At 37.6% G+C, this 15,019-nt stretch overlaps 1 protein-coding gene and 1 long non-coding RNA gene across 5 annotated transcripts in view; one reads left to right on the forward strand and one right to left on the reverse strand.

Annotated features, from left to right (window-relative positions):
• Positions 1-214: 214 nt before the first annotated feature.
• Positions 215-15,019, reverse strand: part of CFAP99 (cilia and flagella associated protein 99) — a 54,152-nt gene continuing 39,347 nt past the window's right edge. For both annotated transcript variants that reach the window (XM_056490401.1, XM_056490402.1), the window contains 5 exons: positions 13,520-13,661; positions 12,588-12,739; positions 8,317-8,522; positions 1,341-1,500; positions 215-718 (listed from right to left, as the gene is read on the reverse strand). In XM_056490401.1, the coding sequence (XP_056346376.1) occupies positions 551-718; positions 1,341-1,500; positions 8,317-8,522; positions 12,588-12,739; positions 13,520-13,661 (828 nt within the window). In that variant the 3' untranslated portion in view covers positions 215-550. The remainder of the gene's footprint in view (positions 719-1,340; positions 1,501-8,316; positions 8,523-12,587; positions 12,740-13,519; positions 13,662-15,019) is intronic.
• Positions 1,509-15,019, forward strand: part of LOC130252630 (uncharacterized) — a 34,318-nt gene continuing 20,807 nt past the window's right edge. For 2 of the 3 annotated variants that reach the window (XR_008840402.1, XR_008840404.1), the window contains exon 1: positions 1,509-2,925. This is a non-coding gene — a long non-coding RNA (uncharacterized LOC130252630). The remainder of the gene's footprint in view (positions 2,926-15,019) is intronic. The other variant, XR_008840403.1, reaches the window with a different exon arrangement.

A 15,019-nucleotide genomic window follows, 5' to 3' on the forward strand; every position in this document is an offset into this window, starting at 1 on the left:
TCTAAACTTTCTAAACAGTTTTTTCACTCATCCTCTAAAACAGTGTTGAAACTGGCAATTCTCTTACATAGTTACTGTCATATAAGAAGACATATTAGGATCTTGGGCTGAGCATGCCTTCTGAAAAGGTGCATAATGTAAACAAATATTCCTTGGGGTTTGCCTTCATTTTTTATTCTATTGGAAAAATGAGTGTAGCAAACCATGGCATAGTGTACAGAACCAGAAATACAGGTCTCGACATTCTTACATAGGTATTTGCCATTATGCTGTAGGAGCTCTGATGATAAAATTTCAGTTTCTTAAAGCTTTTGATTCAAGCAGAAAAAAGTCATTATATAATTAATCATTATATCATTATAAAACAACATAAAAATTAAATTATATTACAACCACCCCCCCCACACACACATTTTTGTTATATTGTGCCTATAAGACCCACATTTTTCTAATCATACTATAAAGGTGAAATAAAGACTAAAACTCAACCTTGTAGTAAATAAGTACACTGGGATATTTCCAGCAGGCCTGAATGTGTTCCAAATGTATTTTATTTTAGATCAGAGCGCAATACACAGGCTTTGGCTCCACTTCTTGCTGCCACAATGAGCTCCCTTTTCTGAACTGCTTCTCTGTCCATGAAGCCATGCTGAAGGATCCTGAACTGCCTTTCCTGACTCTCCTCCAGCTCTTTCCAATGGTTCCATTGAAAAGAATCCTGCAGGAAAGACACAGAGATGATCAGACTGCAGATGATACAGTGGTCCTCTTTAGAGAACACACTGAACTTCTATTTGATAGTCCCGCTGGTTGACAACATGGTCTGTTTGCTAACATGATTGGGAAACTTTTTAGCATCAAACTTGGCATGTTTGAACAAACAGAAAAGTAAGCAGAGTGGGTTGCCCAGTTTAAGATGACTTAAACACTGCTGCAACTCTCCATAAAACCATGGGAATTATAAACTGTAACATGCCTTGCATGGGAGAGAGGAGCATCCCAGTATGGTGTGATGGGATGGGTGTGATAGGAAGCTGGGAAAGACAAGAGTTGGGGATGGGGTAAGATGCTGCCTTGATGGGATGAGTGTGTGGATGTAAGAGTGGGAAGGCAGGTGTTGAATGGATGAGCCCTGCTCTGTGATAGCAGAACTTGTGAAAAGAAGGTGAGGTCAAGGCCACGGCTGGAGAAATTGTGCCTAGGCAGGAGGCAGGGTGTTGCTATTGCCAGCCATGTATGACACCATCTGCCTCTGCCCCCTTGCCAGTGCTGGCAGTTGAGCAAAGGTCTGTGAACAGCAGGTCTATTGCAGAGCTTTTCTCCTTATGTAATAACCAGACCTTGCTTGACACCATTCTGGTTTTCTGGGGGATAATCTTCAAGAGTCCTGCTTGTTTTTTACGCTCCATTGTTTTTTCTTCAATCTTCTTCTGCAGGTTTAAAATGCGTTCATCTTTCACGGGCCTTTCACCAAACTGGGACTTTTTCTTTTCTTCTTGCCTGAAAAGTCAAAAAGAAACAATGAGAAGGTAAAATAATATCATCAGACAGAATAAGTCCATGGACAGAATAAGTCTATCTGAGCACGTATTACCTTGGTAATAATGAATTTGCTCTTGCTTCTGAGAACCAGTTAGACTTAAAAGAGATTTAAATCTTGTAACTTGCATGTGGTACTCACAATTTGCCTCTTGTTGTTTACAGAACAGCATTACTAAACCACATAGAATATTTTTTTCCCACAGGATGCCATGATGAAAATACATGAAGTATTTCAAGCCTGACATGACATTATTTAGAAAAAAAAATGTGCAAAACCTGGGATAATACTGCAGCTCTTTGCTTGTGTGAACTATGGAGTTTGCCTTATATGATCATTAGTATTCATCTTGATTGCTGTATTCCTTGGCAAATAAAAGATTTTTTTTTTCTATGTAATCCCAATGCCCAGATACAGAATCAATGTATTAATTAAGGTTAGTTTCTCTGTGTGACCATAAATTGATAGCAGCATGTGCAGCATAAAAGTAAGGCATACCAGAGACGTTACTGGAATTGTCTTCCTTTTCCCCCACTTCTAATGTAGCCATTTTTCTTTACCCTGGAATTTACATTTTATCTGGTTTTACACTCTTTCATCCAATTGGCCCAATTTACTCACAACTTCTCCATGTAGGTTACACAATGTTACAAAGTGACTCACTTAATATCCAACTTTTTATTTTATTCAACCTTGCCCTCTAATTTAGCTTAGTAAGATCAAATCATAGAGTTAATATTATGTCATGAGCAGCTGTGATTCTCTGGCTAAATTCAGAGCTACAGAAGTGTCAGATCTTCCAAGGAATGTACAAAATTGTATAGCCATGTTAGCTCTGCTAGGTGCAGTTGGCAAAGGATAGTTTTATAAAATGTGTTTTTATGTTGCAGTTGTGCAATGCTACAATTACTTTTACTGGAAACCAAATAAAGACTTCAAACTACCCAGGGCAAAGTGCACAGGGGCACTATCCAGCTGAATCTGTAGTTGTCACTGTCAGTGGCAGGACTAGTTTCACAGACAAGCTGCCCTTTGAAAAATAAATGTTTTACAACTGAACTCTTTTCTTATATTTTGAATGTTTTCATAATAAGACGCACTTCTCAAGAAGCTGGCAGGTGGGGAAGAAGGAAGTTCCTTCTAAACCCACCAAATTGCCTTTAAAAAGTGTCTGTATCAAGAATCCAAGAATCCAAACACTTTTTTCATCTTGGGAGAGATGGCTTTTGTCTGTCTTGTTAGCTTTATCTCTGCTTATAGGAAACTCTCTGTGACAGCAAGTTTTCTTCAGTGCAGCCATTCCAGACTAGAGGTCCCCAAATCCTTAGGAACTGGATGAATGGGAAATATGACCTGACATTCTGAAATGTGTCTGTGAACTTGAGGTAAGGGACACAGTTAAGCTTGGCTTCCCATTTCCAGTTGCTTTCCGAGACACTCCCTGAACCCGTCTGTGTGTGTTATGCTGTTAGGATAACATCTTATTATTCTCTTTAAGACTGTGATATACTCTGCTACACTGAGATTATTTTTTAACACTATATTTCAAATCTAAAAATTGTGTACTATCACTTAATCTAATTGAGGACAGGTTTATTTCAATTTGCACTGTATCAAGGTATTGCATTCCAAAGGATATAGGAGAATGTAACAGTAAGGTTTTAAGTAAATACTTCATGATTATATCTTGCCAATGAGAATAAGCAACAAAACCTTTCCTTATATGCAAATCCAGATTCTTGTAAATACAATTAAAGGAAATATAGCAAGAGGTTTAATGTCAGGAAGCAGCAGCAGCTGCTTCTATATTAACGTTGTAAATAGTTGCTTATTTCCAGAGTAGTATTCATTTTTCTTCTACATATAGTCTTGTGCCACTCATCTACACTATTCCAAAAAGCTGCCAATCCCATAGATTTTCAGATGCCACACCATCTCATAACAGAAACTCCAAGAGAGGGAGGAATGAAAAAGAAATTTTAAAATTCTGTTTTTTTGTTGTCAGTTGAGAACTTCAAGGGCTCAGGATAGAAAAACCTCTTATGATCTCTGTCACCTCATATCAGGTATTTCCTAAGGAAGTAAGGTAACAGCCAACCAGAATGGGCTAGTACACAGAAAAATCCTCTCCAGATCAATAGAAAATTGTGTCGTAATTTACAAAAATTCCTCTCAACTATATTTAAAAAATGGAGAATTTGAAGATTTGCACAGAGGTTTCCTCGTATAACCTATATTTGGCTCTTCATTTACATTTTCAAACTCTATCTTTGCATCAAAAGTATAAAGAGATAGATGTATGACAGCTCTTAACTGACTCAATACTTGTAGGAAGTTGAGTAAAAATGACCACTTGACCATTCTAGGCACCAAAATATCAAGCAGCTAGAACTGTATTTATAAACTCACCTTACAAAATGGAGTCCTGTACAAAAACACATTTTATTTTTTTTTAAAGCAAAATTGCTTATAGTGCAAATAATATTTAAAAAAAAATTCTCCTAGCCTCGTGAGTAGGGCTGTCTGTACTTCACAGTACCCTCTTTCTGTCCTGCACCAGATAATTCTAAGTTTCTGCAATTAGCTAAGTGAATGTATTTCTTAACAGTTCACTATTAAGGCAGTCACTATTTTGACATTTAAGAACACTACAGTATTAGACTGATTACTGTTTTGTACTAATGTGAGTGTTTTAAGCACTCAAAATCTGACTCCCTTCCAAAACAATTAACTTATTAAGCACATAATTTTTGGTGGGGAAATGATTGCTATTCATAACAGTGTTTTCCTCATTTGAGGTAAAAATTTTGAAGCTGCATTATGGAGACTAAAGGAATTCCCAGCTAAAGAATGCAGCTCCTGTTCTGTTTCCTGGTCAACCCTGTGCCCTCTCCCAGCCTTTCGGTCACTCCCACCCTAATTCCCTGTTGGTCCTCTGTTTTAAACCTTGCCTTGTAGTACCCTCGTGTTACCTAATAATTGGCCCCAGACGCTTTCCCCGCCTCGCCTATCCCATGTACTTTAGCCTCAACCCTCTGAGCCTCTTCGCCTTTGTTCCCTGAACCCTGAAACGATGCGTGGCTGAAATAAACATCTTTGTATAACCCTGCAAAGGCCTTTCCTGCTAATTTCACCCCAAGCAACACCTTAGATGCAACACTGCATAATCAAAGTTCAGTCACTGAATCACAAAATGGCCGAGTCTGGAAGAGACCTCTGGGGGTCATCTTGACCACTCCATCTGCTTAAGCAGAGCCACCTTGAGCTGCTTGTCCAGGTCTGTGTCCAGATGGCTTTTGAAAACCTCCAAGGATGGAGACTCCACAACCTCTCTCGACAACCTGTGCCAAAGCTTAGTCATCTTCACAGTAAAGAGTATTTCCTGATACTTCTTGTGTCCTCTCAGTGGCCGCCATTGAGAAAAGCCTTGGATTTTTTACAGCTTCTCTTCACATCTTCATATTTCTGATCCCTCCTTACTGATAAATTCCCCTTTTCTGTTTCAATGATAGTGAAGAACTCATTACCCCCTCCTCCTTCTCCTCCTTTTCCTGCTCCAGCTGCCTTCACACTATGCCCACCCTTCCCCATCTCATGCCAAGAGAGAGGTTTCCCTTCTCTCAGTGTGTGTGGTCAGTGCCCCTTGTCAGGGAGGGATTTGAGCACTGGCAGTGGCAGGGAGAGAAAGGAGTGCTCTGCCATCTTGGCAAACACACCATCATTTGTAATCCAGTGCTGGGAGCCCAGCATGCTACACCATACCACAGTGTGAGATGGGGATGTAGGGAACTTTTGAGTTGGTGGGAGGCTGTACATTTTCCTCACACACAAGGAAGCCAAGGAGGATTAGTGCTGCTCTCCTCTGACAGCTTTAAACCACATGAATGGTGAGAGCCTGCAATCCCAGACTTTGAGTCCAGCACAATGTAACTCTTCCCCCAAACCACAGATAATGTGGATGGAGGGAGCCTCAAACCAACTGGTTTGAACTATGGTTTGATTCTTAGGGCATTAGATTGATTGCAGTAATAGATGTCCCTGACTGGAATGAAAAGGAGTTGTATCTCAAGTACACAGGCATGTACTTGAGTACATGAGCATGTATTCAAACACACACAAATCTGCTGGTGCTCAAGTTTGAAAGCTGAGAACAGAATTGCTTGTCCACTTCAAGTGACAGTGCTGATTTTCAAACTGTGTGAAATTCTAGCAGTTAAAGGGATGTCCTGCATATGTACCATCCTGAAAGCACTCACAAAGTTGCTGCTGTGGTAGATGTCACAGCTTGCAGTCTATTAAAGGCCAATGTCTCTGTAATTTTTCATGTTCCAATTCTTATTTTGTTTAATGTAGCTCATTATATGCTTGCACAATGTGCTTCCTTTGTGTTTATGTATGTTTGTGAATTATATTGAAAGGAACCTGCTTGGTAGGGACCCAAATAAACTCCAGCTGTCACTAAAGCAGGTTTGTTTAGCAGAGTTTAGCTGCCATATTTTAGCTGATTAGCAGTAACCTTCAATATAATGCAATTTAGGATATAACACATAATTTTATATTGATGCATAAGTCTAACTTATGAGGACCACTGGTAAGATTTGCTATTCTATCCCTATAATGATGAATCAATTCTATAAACATAAAAATTAGCTTTTTACATCTCCTGTGCAACATATCAAGAATAGAACCCAAACAATTAATCACTCACATGGATTTGAGAGGTATTTCAGGATTCAAGAGCTGCAAATAAGGTTTAATACATAAAGCCTATAGTTTCTATAGAGATAAATAAAAATTGCATGAAGGTATCTAGCATTTGTAAATGCCATGGCTGGCATGCCATATTTCTGTATTAACAAAAACAGCACCAGAGATTTTGATTCTGTATGAAAATGCATGAAATACACTCCCAAAGAACAACATTTTTGCTATACTATAATGATTCCTTTTTTATAGGAGTTACTTCCAAGTTACATACATAAATTGCCTAGGAACCATGAAAGGAAAATATCTGCTAACATCTAGAATGGAAATTTTTATTTCTTTATTTAGAAAGCAAACAGGGCTCCATTAAAGTTACTGTATAACTTATCAAGAATCTGACCAGATTGACTGATTGATTCAGAGGCTTGAAATTTAGTGTATAATTTAATTTGGATTCTACTATCTTTGGCATGCTGGTCTGTTCTAAAAAACATTTCTAATGACAGAACAAAATGTGAATCAAAACTTCTCATTCAAGCACAGCTGATTTTGGGATCAGAACAATTTTAGTTCTGAATTAAGCCAAAGAGTCTAGTTTAAAGGAACCCAGCCCTCTACGAAATTCACAGACTGCACATCTAGCAGATCAGATGATTCTTTAAGCAGGTGCTAGTGAAACAGGTTTTATGTAGTACACAACTTCTTAATGCTTAGTTTGCATCTCTAGTGGAAAGCAGTGGCTTGAGTTGTTCCCACAGGCTTTCTCAACACTGAGTGTTTAGCAACTGGAGTACATTTCCAGCTCCAACTCCATTCAAGGTTTTAGGTCTGAAAATCTTTATACATGCCATAGAAAAGAAGGTCACAGATCTGTGCATTCAATCCACTGCAGCTGCAGTTATTGATTCATTAAATACATTAAACCATCTTCTCAAGTACTAACACAGTAAAACTTCAGTCTTTGGAGATTAACTATCAACAACAAACCAAATTAGAGTTGAGACAAGTGAAAACTAAAGGAATACATCAATACTGCCTTCTGTAACTGAGATGTAGAACTGGGTGATAAATGAATAACATGAATTGAACTTGGAGAAGCCACCTTTGGTAATAAACATGAATCTAAGACATATCTAAAAACATGAGTTTGTAGCTTGATAGAATATGTCTTCTGAATGTCAGCCTGAACATCAGTTTGCAAAATAAAGACGGCAAGATAAGGACTTGCCTCTCAAAGCCACAAAAGGGAAAAGATGGGCGACAATTTGAAAGAAAACAGTGGCAAATACTTAAGATGCAGTAAAAATGGTGTAAGATCAAGAGGTGTGCCATGTTGTATACTTTTACACAGGCTTTCTCCTTCTCAGCTTTATTTGTAAATAGATTTAACTTAGATTTTAAAACTTGTGTGGAACCTGTCTTCTGCATATCTGAAGCATCTATGATGGTCATGGATCCTTTATGACACTGATTAATACATATTATAATAAATGATAAATATTAATAATGAATGCAGAATTTGATCAGAGAGTCTGTAAGCAAAGAATTTCTTTTTTGATCTAATGCTGTAATGTATTTAATTTATAACTTATTATTACTATCGCAAAATCTTCGTCCTTTTAATTTTTAACTTCCTTTTCACATTACAGATGAAATTCAAGGAAGAAAATTATGGCCCTAATATTGGTTTAGATGAGAATGAGAAACAACTTTAAGTGGCAAGCTAGAGTGATTCTGATAACATCAAATTAGTTCTGATTAGCTGAAAAGGAACAGAAGAAAGGCAAAACTTCTTTCTAAATATATATTATTGGCTCTGAGTCCTGGGGCAATACTGTCAACATTAGCCTATGGAGTGCCTTCAACCATAAATGATGAAAATGATTTGTTAAATCTGATGAAAATTATTTTCAGGAATTAAAAGGAAATCCTGGCCCTAGTGTAATCCTTGACAAAAGTCATACTGATTTATAAAAGGGCTGTATTTTGCTCTCTACTTGTTCTCCTCAAGGGCTGGCAAAATATTAACAAAGTTGCAATGTCTTAAATGTCACATGCTGTTTTATACTGACTTTAGAGCTGCTGCTCGTCCAAGTTCTGCTCTGAATTGGGAAATCTTGTCCAGTTTGTCTAGAATAAGTTGTTCCTTAGCTTGTTTTTCATTAATTATCTGGTCTCTCTTCTCTTCCTCTGCTGCCTTCTGTGCTTCCTTGAGTAGGGCGAGGCGTTCACGTAGTTCCACTATTGACATTTCACCAAATAAACCATGGCCACCAGTCTAAAGAACACGAAATATATGTTTAAATAACACTGTAAATACCAAGGGAGTAAAATGAGTAAAGCCAGAATATTTTGACTGTGTTCCAATTCACACTGAATACATTCTGATTTCTAGAAATATAGGGACGGTTCTAAACTAACTGGTATTTAAAAACTGTTTTAAAAATCTAGAGCATATATTTTATAAAACATTTAAAGAAAATGCATTGAAAAATATATAGAAGATTAATCATAAGTACATTTGCTCTCAAAAAATTCTACTTGACTTTTGAATTTTTAAGATGTGTAAAACATTTTTTTTTAATGTGTGAAACCAGAACAGAGTTTACACTAAAAATACACAGTTTTTGTATTTATTTCCAAAGTGTGCATTTGACCTGTAATGGTATCTACTATTTCTATCTGAAATGACTAGGACTAAACAGTACCCGGAAAATTCAGATCATAATGCCCAAATTTAAAATATTCAAACCTGAATGTTTATGAAGGCTTTTTAATATCCATTTTGCAATGTGAATGATAATGAGATCCTGAGATCTAAAGAGAGACTTCTGCACTTTAGTTTGCAAACAAAGATGGATCATTTCCAAACAGCTTTGTGAAGGCTTCAAGTTTTAGGCCCTTGCTCTTATAAATACACTTTTCCTTTCTTCCAAGTCTACCATTAAACCATGTCCTTAGGTGCCACTTCTCATCTCCAGGGATTGCAACTCAACCACTGGCCTGGACAGTCTGTTCCAATGCATGACAACCTTTTCTGGGAAGAAATTTTCCCTAGTGGCCAATATAAACCTCCCCTGGTGCAATATGAGGTCGTTTCACCCTGTCCCATCACTTGTTACTCGGGAGTAAAGAGCAATGCTCACTTTGTTACAATCTCAGTTTGATTGCATGAATGGAAAACTTGCAAAACACACGCAAATAGTGAGATCCTGTGTAGCTTTCTTTGCAAAATTTAATCCATTTCACTCCAACTGATAATCTTTGTCTATTTTAACATAGTTTTAGTACACACCTTTGGTGCATATCTTGTACCATAGCACGTTAAAAAAATCCCTCTTTTATTGAATACTGAATGAGCTGTTGACAGAATTGTAGTGACCTTTCTGCTTGTGAGCTTTTCCCAAAGCTGAATGTGAAGGGGAAGGGAAAGAAACTGGAAAAGAGAAAGATGCTCCACCATAGACACATATTCAGACATCCACTTCGGCTTCAAGAATTGACTGCAATTCAATCCCTCTTCCCTGGTCTGGGATGCCGTCCAAGCAGTCTAATCAGGTGCTCGTCCTCCAGTGATCATTCTCTGGCTCTTCCAAGCACTGGTCCATGAAACAGATGGAAATCCGAGAGAGATGAAGAAGACAGTAAGGGAAGTGGGGGATAAATGGCCAGGGGCAGTAAAACTACAAATTAGAATATGGAAAACAACCGGGCTTGGCTTTCTACTGCTATAAGATTTTCAGCAGTTTTGGTCTCCATAGCTTCTTTTCCTTAAGCTACAAAAGTTGACTTAGTAAAAAGAGATTATCACTGGTTTTTCATTAAAAGGCTGGTTGTGCAATATTGTCTCAGTGGTTTCTGCTTCTATGCTCTATGTCAGCCAATCACCTAAACAATGGTCACCAGCAGCACCAGTAGACAAGTGGTAAAAGAGTTCAGTGTCATGCAGTCTTTATTTTTACATAAAAATATGCACTTTTGAAAAAGATGTTCTACTATACGTTAATGAAATGGTATTATGGTTGTTCTGGATTGACAGTTGGACTGGATGATCTTGAAGGTCTCTTCCAGCTTTGCTGATTTTGTGATCTCCTTCTCAGCTTTCACTTTAGAGTGATTTGCAAATAGCAAGTGCCATAATACTTTGCTTGTAGTTTAAACTAGTCAATGACCATTGAGTTGTATTCACAGGAAGTGAAAGGGAAATGTTTTGCAGCAGGGTATATATATCTATATATCTGTATCTATATATCTATCTATATATATCTAGATCTAGATCTAGATATATATATAAATATATCAGTGGTAGTGTTTGAGCATGACAAGCAGACATCAAACAGATCTAGGAAAGACAATTTGCTGGAGGCATAGAGTGGTAAAAACTGAATATTTTGAGTATCTGCATTTCAAAAATGCTCAGTGAAGTCAGTGAAGTAATTCCTAAAATAAGAAAAGTTCTATATGCATGCAGTAGGTACTGCTGGTGTTCAAGAAACTAAAGTACCATTAAGGGAAGAACTGGTGCTTTAAAAATTAGGAGAATGAATGGGGATTTTATGGACAAATACTTAATTGCACTAAGCCTGAAAAAGCCTTTTGTAGAAAGAAAAACAGGGCAAGCTATCACCAAAAGTGTGCCAATTCACTAGAGTGCTACTGTAATAGTCAGTATAATGGAACAGTGAAGTTATGATACAGAATAACAGACCAATTTGATTTGGAAGTGTCTTGGTTTGAAGGATAGGTGTCTGCCAATAAATGCAGAAGCTTTTTCTTGAAATGGAGAATGTAAACTCCCTTCTTCTAAATTATTATTATAATTTTGAAATTAAGGGGCTCTCAGGCAAAGATATTTGAATTAGGAATAACAGTTCTTTACTAGGAAAATTAAAATAGAAATGCAGTATTACAAAGAACAAGTTCAACTCTGACAGAGTCAGAATACACCCTGACTAAGTGTCAGGATGTTGGTAGCAGTCTGATTAAATGGTGGCTACAGTCTTCTTGCAGTGGCAGATGTGATTTAGCTGAAACAGTGGTTTTGTAGAAAGGTGCAGTTTTCCTCTGAAGGTCCAGGGATGATGGAGAAGGTTTGGTTTTCCTCTGGAGCCCAGTGGAAAGATGGTAACTTGATGTCTAAAATTTCAGTTTTTTCTCTAGGTAGGAAAGGCTTGGCTCTTTTTCCTGGCTGGAGCATTTCCTAATGGGATGATGTAATTTTATCAGTCACATAGTGGGACTTAATGGGCTATTAGCAGATGATATTTTCTTGGAGGGAGGATGGGTTGTGGAAAAGATAAAGATGATTGTCTCAGTCTTAAAGATGGCCCATTAGCAGATAGTATGTACCACGGAGATAAGGAAATTACTACCCCACCCGGCTTCAACAGATGGTGATAGAATACACATTTCTAGCCACATCCTATATTGCAACCTAAGACAGAAAGGGACCTTAAAGATCAGTTGGTCCAAATGCTCTGCCATGGCCAAGAACATCCTCCTGACCAGGGTGCTTCAAGCCCCATCCAGCCCAGCCTTGAACACTCCAAGGATGGGGCATCCAGAACTTCGCTGGGCAACCTGTGCCAATGGTTCATCACACTCATTGTCAAATATGTATTCCTTATGTCCAATCTGCTAATCTGCTTCTGATTAAGTTAACAAATAAGATAATAGATTTCTGGATGCTGCCTAAGTCTGGGCATTGCAGAGCCCAATCTCAGGCATATGAGTTGTTGTGCATCAACAGCAAATCCAAGAAGTTTGAGATACAGTTAATTCAGTTAGTATAAACTATAGACTTACATACACAAGTCATTTACACAGAACTGTAACAGCTCAGAAGGTTTTGGGTTCTCTTGACATCTCTTTCATATACCTGAATGCTGACAGTTTGGAAAGCAAAGGAAATTAGTCTTCATAATTACCATGGCCATCACCACGGCAATATGACTAAGTTCAAACTTTGTGTTGATTCAGTTCTTACCCTGACTGACAAATCTTTGAATTTGTGAAAATGCATAGAACATCTTGTAATCACTGTCCAGTCTCTTTTTGGAAGATATTGGGAAACCCAGATCCTATTGGCAAAATTCAAAGAAGGTTCAAGAGGACAAAAATTTCACTTACCATCAGAATATTCTTCTTGATAAAATTTTCATTTTATAGACTTTGTCAATGTCCCATTTCAGATCTAACTTTTGTCATGCAATATGACAAAATATGACATGTTTGGGTCACTTTGTACTTCCTCCATCCAGATTATGATATATCTGCAGTACACAATCCCTCTGAATGTGTGAAACATTTATGCAAAAATGGAAGTTTTTTCTTTTGAGCTTACCTCTGTTAAATCAACAAACTTGTGTCTGATGCCAGGTATAGACTCAATAGCTCGTATTTGTTGAATTAGCTCATATCTTTTCCTGTACTGGTCCTCCTTTTCTTCTAAAGCTTGCCGGAGAAGTTCTTCACTTTCTTCACAAACCTGCTGAACTGAAAGATAAGAATTAGCCTCAGTTTGCTGTTTGTCTGTTTTAACAAGTAGTCCTAGTCCATCTTGAAGAAAATTCATATGCATTCATGAATAATGATAATAATGCTGATCTAAAGGTACTTGAGGGAACAGTCTGGTATTGGTGGGAGGAATCATTAAAGAAACAAATGAGTACTTCCCACCTCCACCATCTATCCTCCTATTGAGCACATAAACATACCATATACATACACAGACCCTTTGAATTACTGCTTCGTAATTTCTGCTCTCATTTGTACATAATGTTTCATTACTTAATAAAAGGATATTATAAAATAGAAAATATTTATAGCCTCCAAGCTATGTATATCCTAGAAATGACTGAATTGCAAAGGCTCTGCTAGTCCATTTTGGAGTGACTAACACTCTTTGCCTGCCTCAATCCTTATGAATACAAGTATGGAGATACACAAGCAGAGAAATCTGCATTTGACAAAATGTAGAGTCATTTACATGTGCTACTTTTAGATGGAAGGGAAACTGGTTGCAGAACATTAGTGATGTATTTCACCTGTTTAAGCTAAGAGTAATTCCCATGACCAGTAGCTTAGAATTTCTGATCTACCCATTACCAGCTGATTCCTGAATTCATATTCATAAATCATGGGAATGTATAGACTGGATCTTCCCCTCAATTTCATTTTCCTTTCTGGAAAAATTGTAATTCACCCACTAAATGAAAGATGAAGTAATTTGGGGATGTTTAGCATCACCTCTCATTTTTCTGGCAATTTATATACCTATCTGTTGTTTGTATTCCTGGATCTTTTCTTTTGCTTGCTTTACATTCTTGTGTCCTTCCATGACCTGTTCCACCAGCTCTTTCATTTCTTTCTGTTCCTGTAGACGTTTCTCTGCATACAGGTGCATCAGCTCTGCTTTCTAAATCACAGACAAACAGGTGAATACAACTCCTGCTAAGTGATGATCTGAGTGCCTCAAATCATTGAAACAGGGCAAGGACAGTTGGATTTAAACTATTACATCATCCACAAAAGTAGTAAAGGACAATGGCTGGGGACGAGAAAGAGACACAGATTTAAGCTCCCCTCTCTGTGTTTTATTTACACAAAAATGGCCTGCATGGCATTTTTACTGCTATTTTCCATTATTCCCTCCTACATGTTCCCAAAAGCAGACAGAAGGAGTAATTTCTGGATCTGGTTGTGAGCTAGCAAGAAGTATGCTAATCTAAAATATTGCTAGCTGTGTACCAGCAGGATCTTCTTGGACCCAAGTCATAGCTCTGTCATGTCAAGTTCCCTTTTGGATATCATGTTCCTTTCTTTGTCAGAGGAAAGGAACAAGAAGCAGAAAATTTGATTTTCTAAGACTAGATTCCTTGCTCTTCCTGTTTTAGATGCAAAACTAGAGTTTTAAAAGAAGGATGTGGGTCAGCATGACAGCTGAACATTGGTGAATGGGCAGTTGGTGCCCAGTACATCTGGAGATCTGCATATGGATGACATGCCCTGCTTGTTGACGAGCAAAGGGATCTACATGGAATTGGTTGGGTTAGAGCAAGTCTTATTTGCATATCCCCAAATCTATTAACTGTGGGACATTTCTGCTAACAAATAAAACAGATATGCTCTGAAGTTGAAGTGAATATAACAATTGAAATAATTTTGGAACGATTGTGAGCAACCACACTATGCTCAGTTGTACACTAGGGCTCATTTTAAGTTCTTCCTATAGGCGTTCTAAACAAACATCAAGACTCAATGCCAAAAGAGATTGAAAGGTATTGTAAGAGAGAAAAGGAACTCATTAAACAAATTTTCCTTTTGTAGTATGGTCTTTACGAAAATTTTGTACGTTTGTGGTCCCATTTTATGTTGCTGAGAGACTGCACTGACACTTGTGTGATGGTCAAGAGACAAGTACTGGCCTACAGGGCATAGCAACAAACTGAACAAATAAAAAAGGATGTGATGGTGGCTGTGAAACATTTCACATCTATAGTTTTTGGTGATTCTTGATCACCTGTTTAGTTTATATGAAAAGCAAGCACTGAGAAAATGTAATGTGAGTTGTGAAAATAACAAAAAGATCTAGCAATAATTTTGAGAAACTGTGATTTGCCAGATTGAAAAGTGTGAAAATATTTCTTGGCATAAAAATTCAGTTTTCCATTTAGTTGGATCCAGAGAGGGTTGTCTGTCTGAATTTTCACCTACAAGAGATCTAGGTGTGTCAGATAATACGAAGTAAATTGAATTATATAATTTTAAGAAAAC

This window comes from Oenanthe melanoleuca, chromosome 4, assembly GCF_029582105.1.
Source record: "Oenanthe melanoleuca isolate GR-GAL-2019-014 chromosome 4, OMel1.0, whole genome shotgun sequence".
Classification (NCBI taxonomy): Eukaryota; Metazoa; Chordata; class Aves; order Passeriformes; family Muscicapidae; genus Oenanthe; species Oenanthe melanoleuca.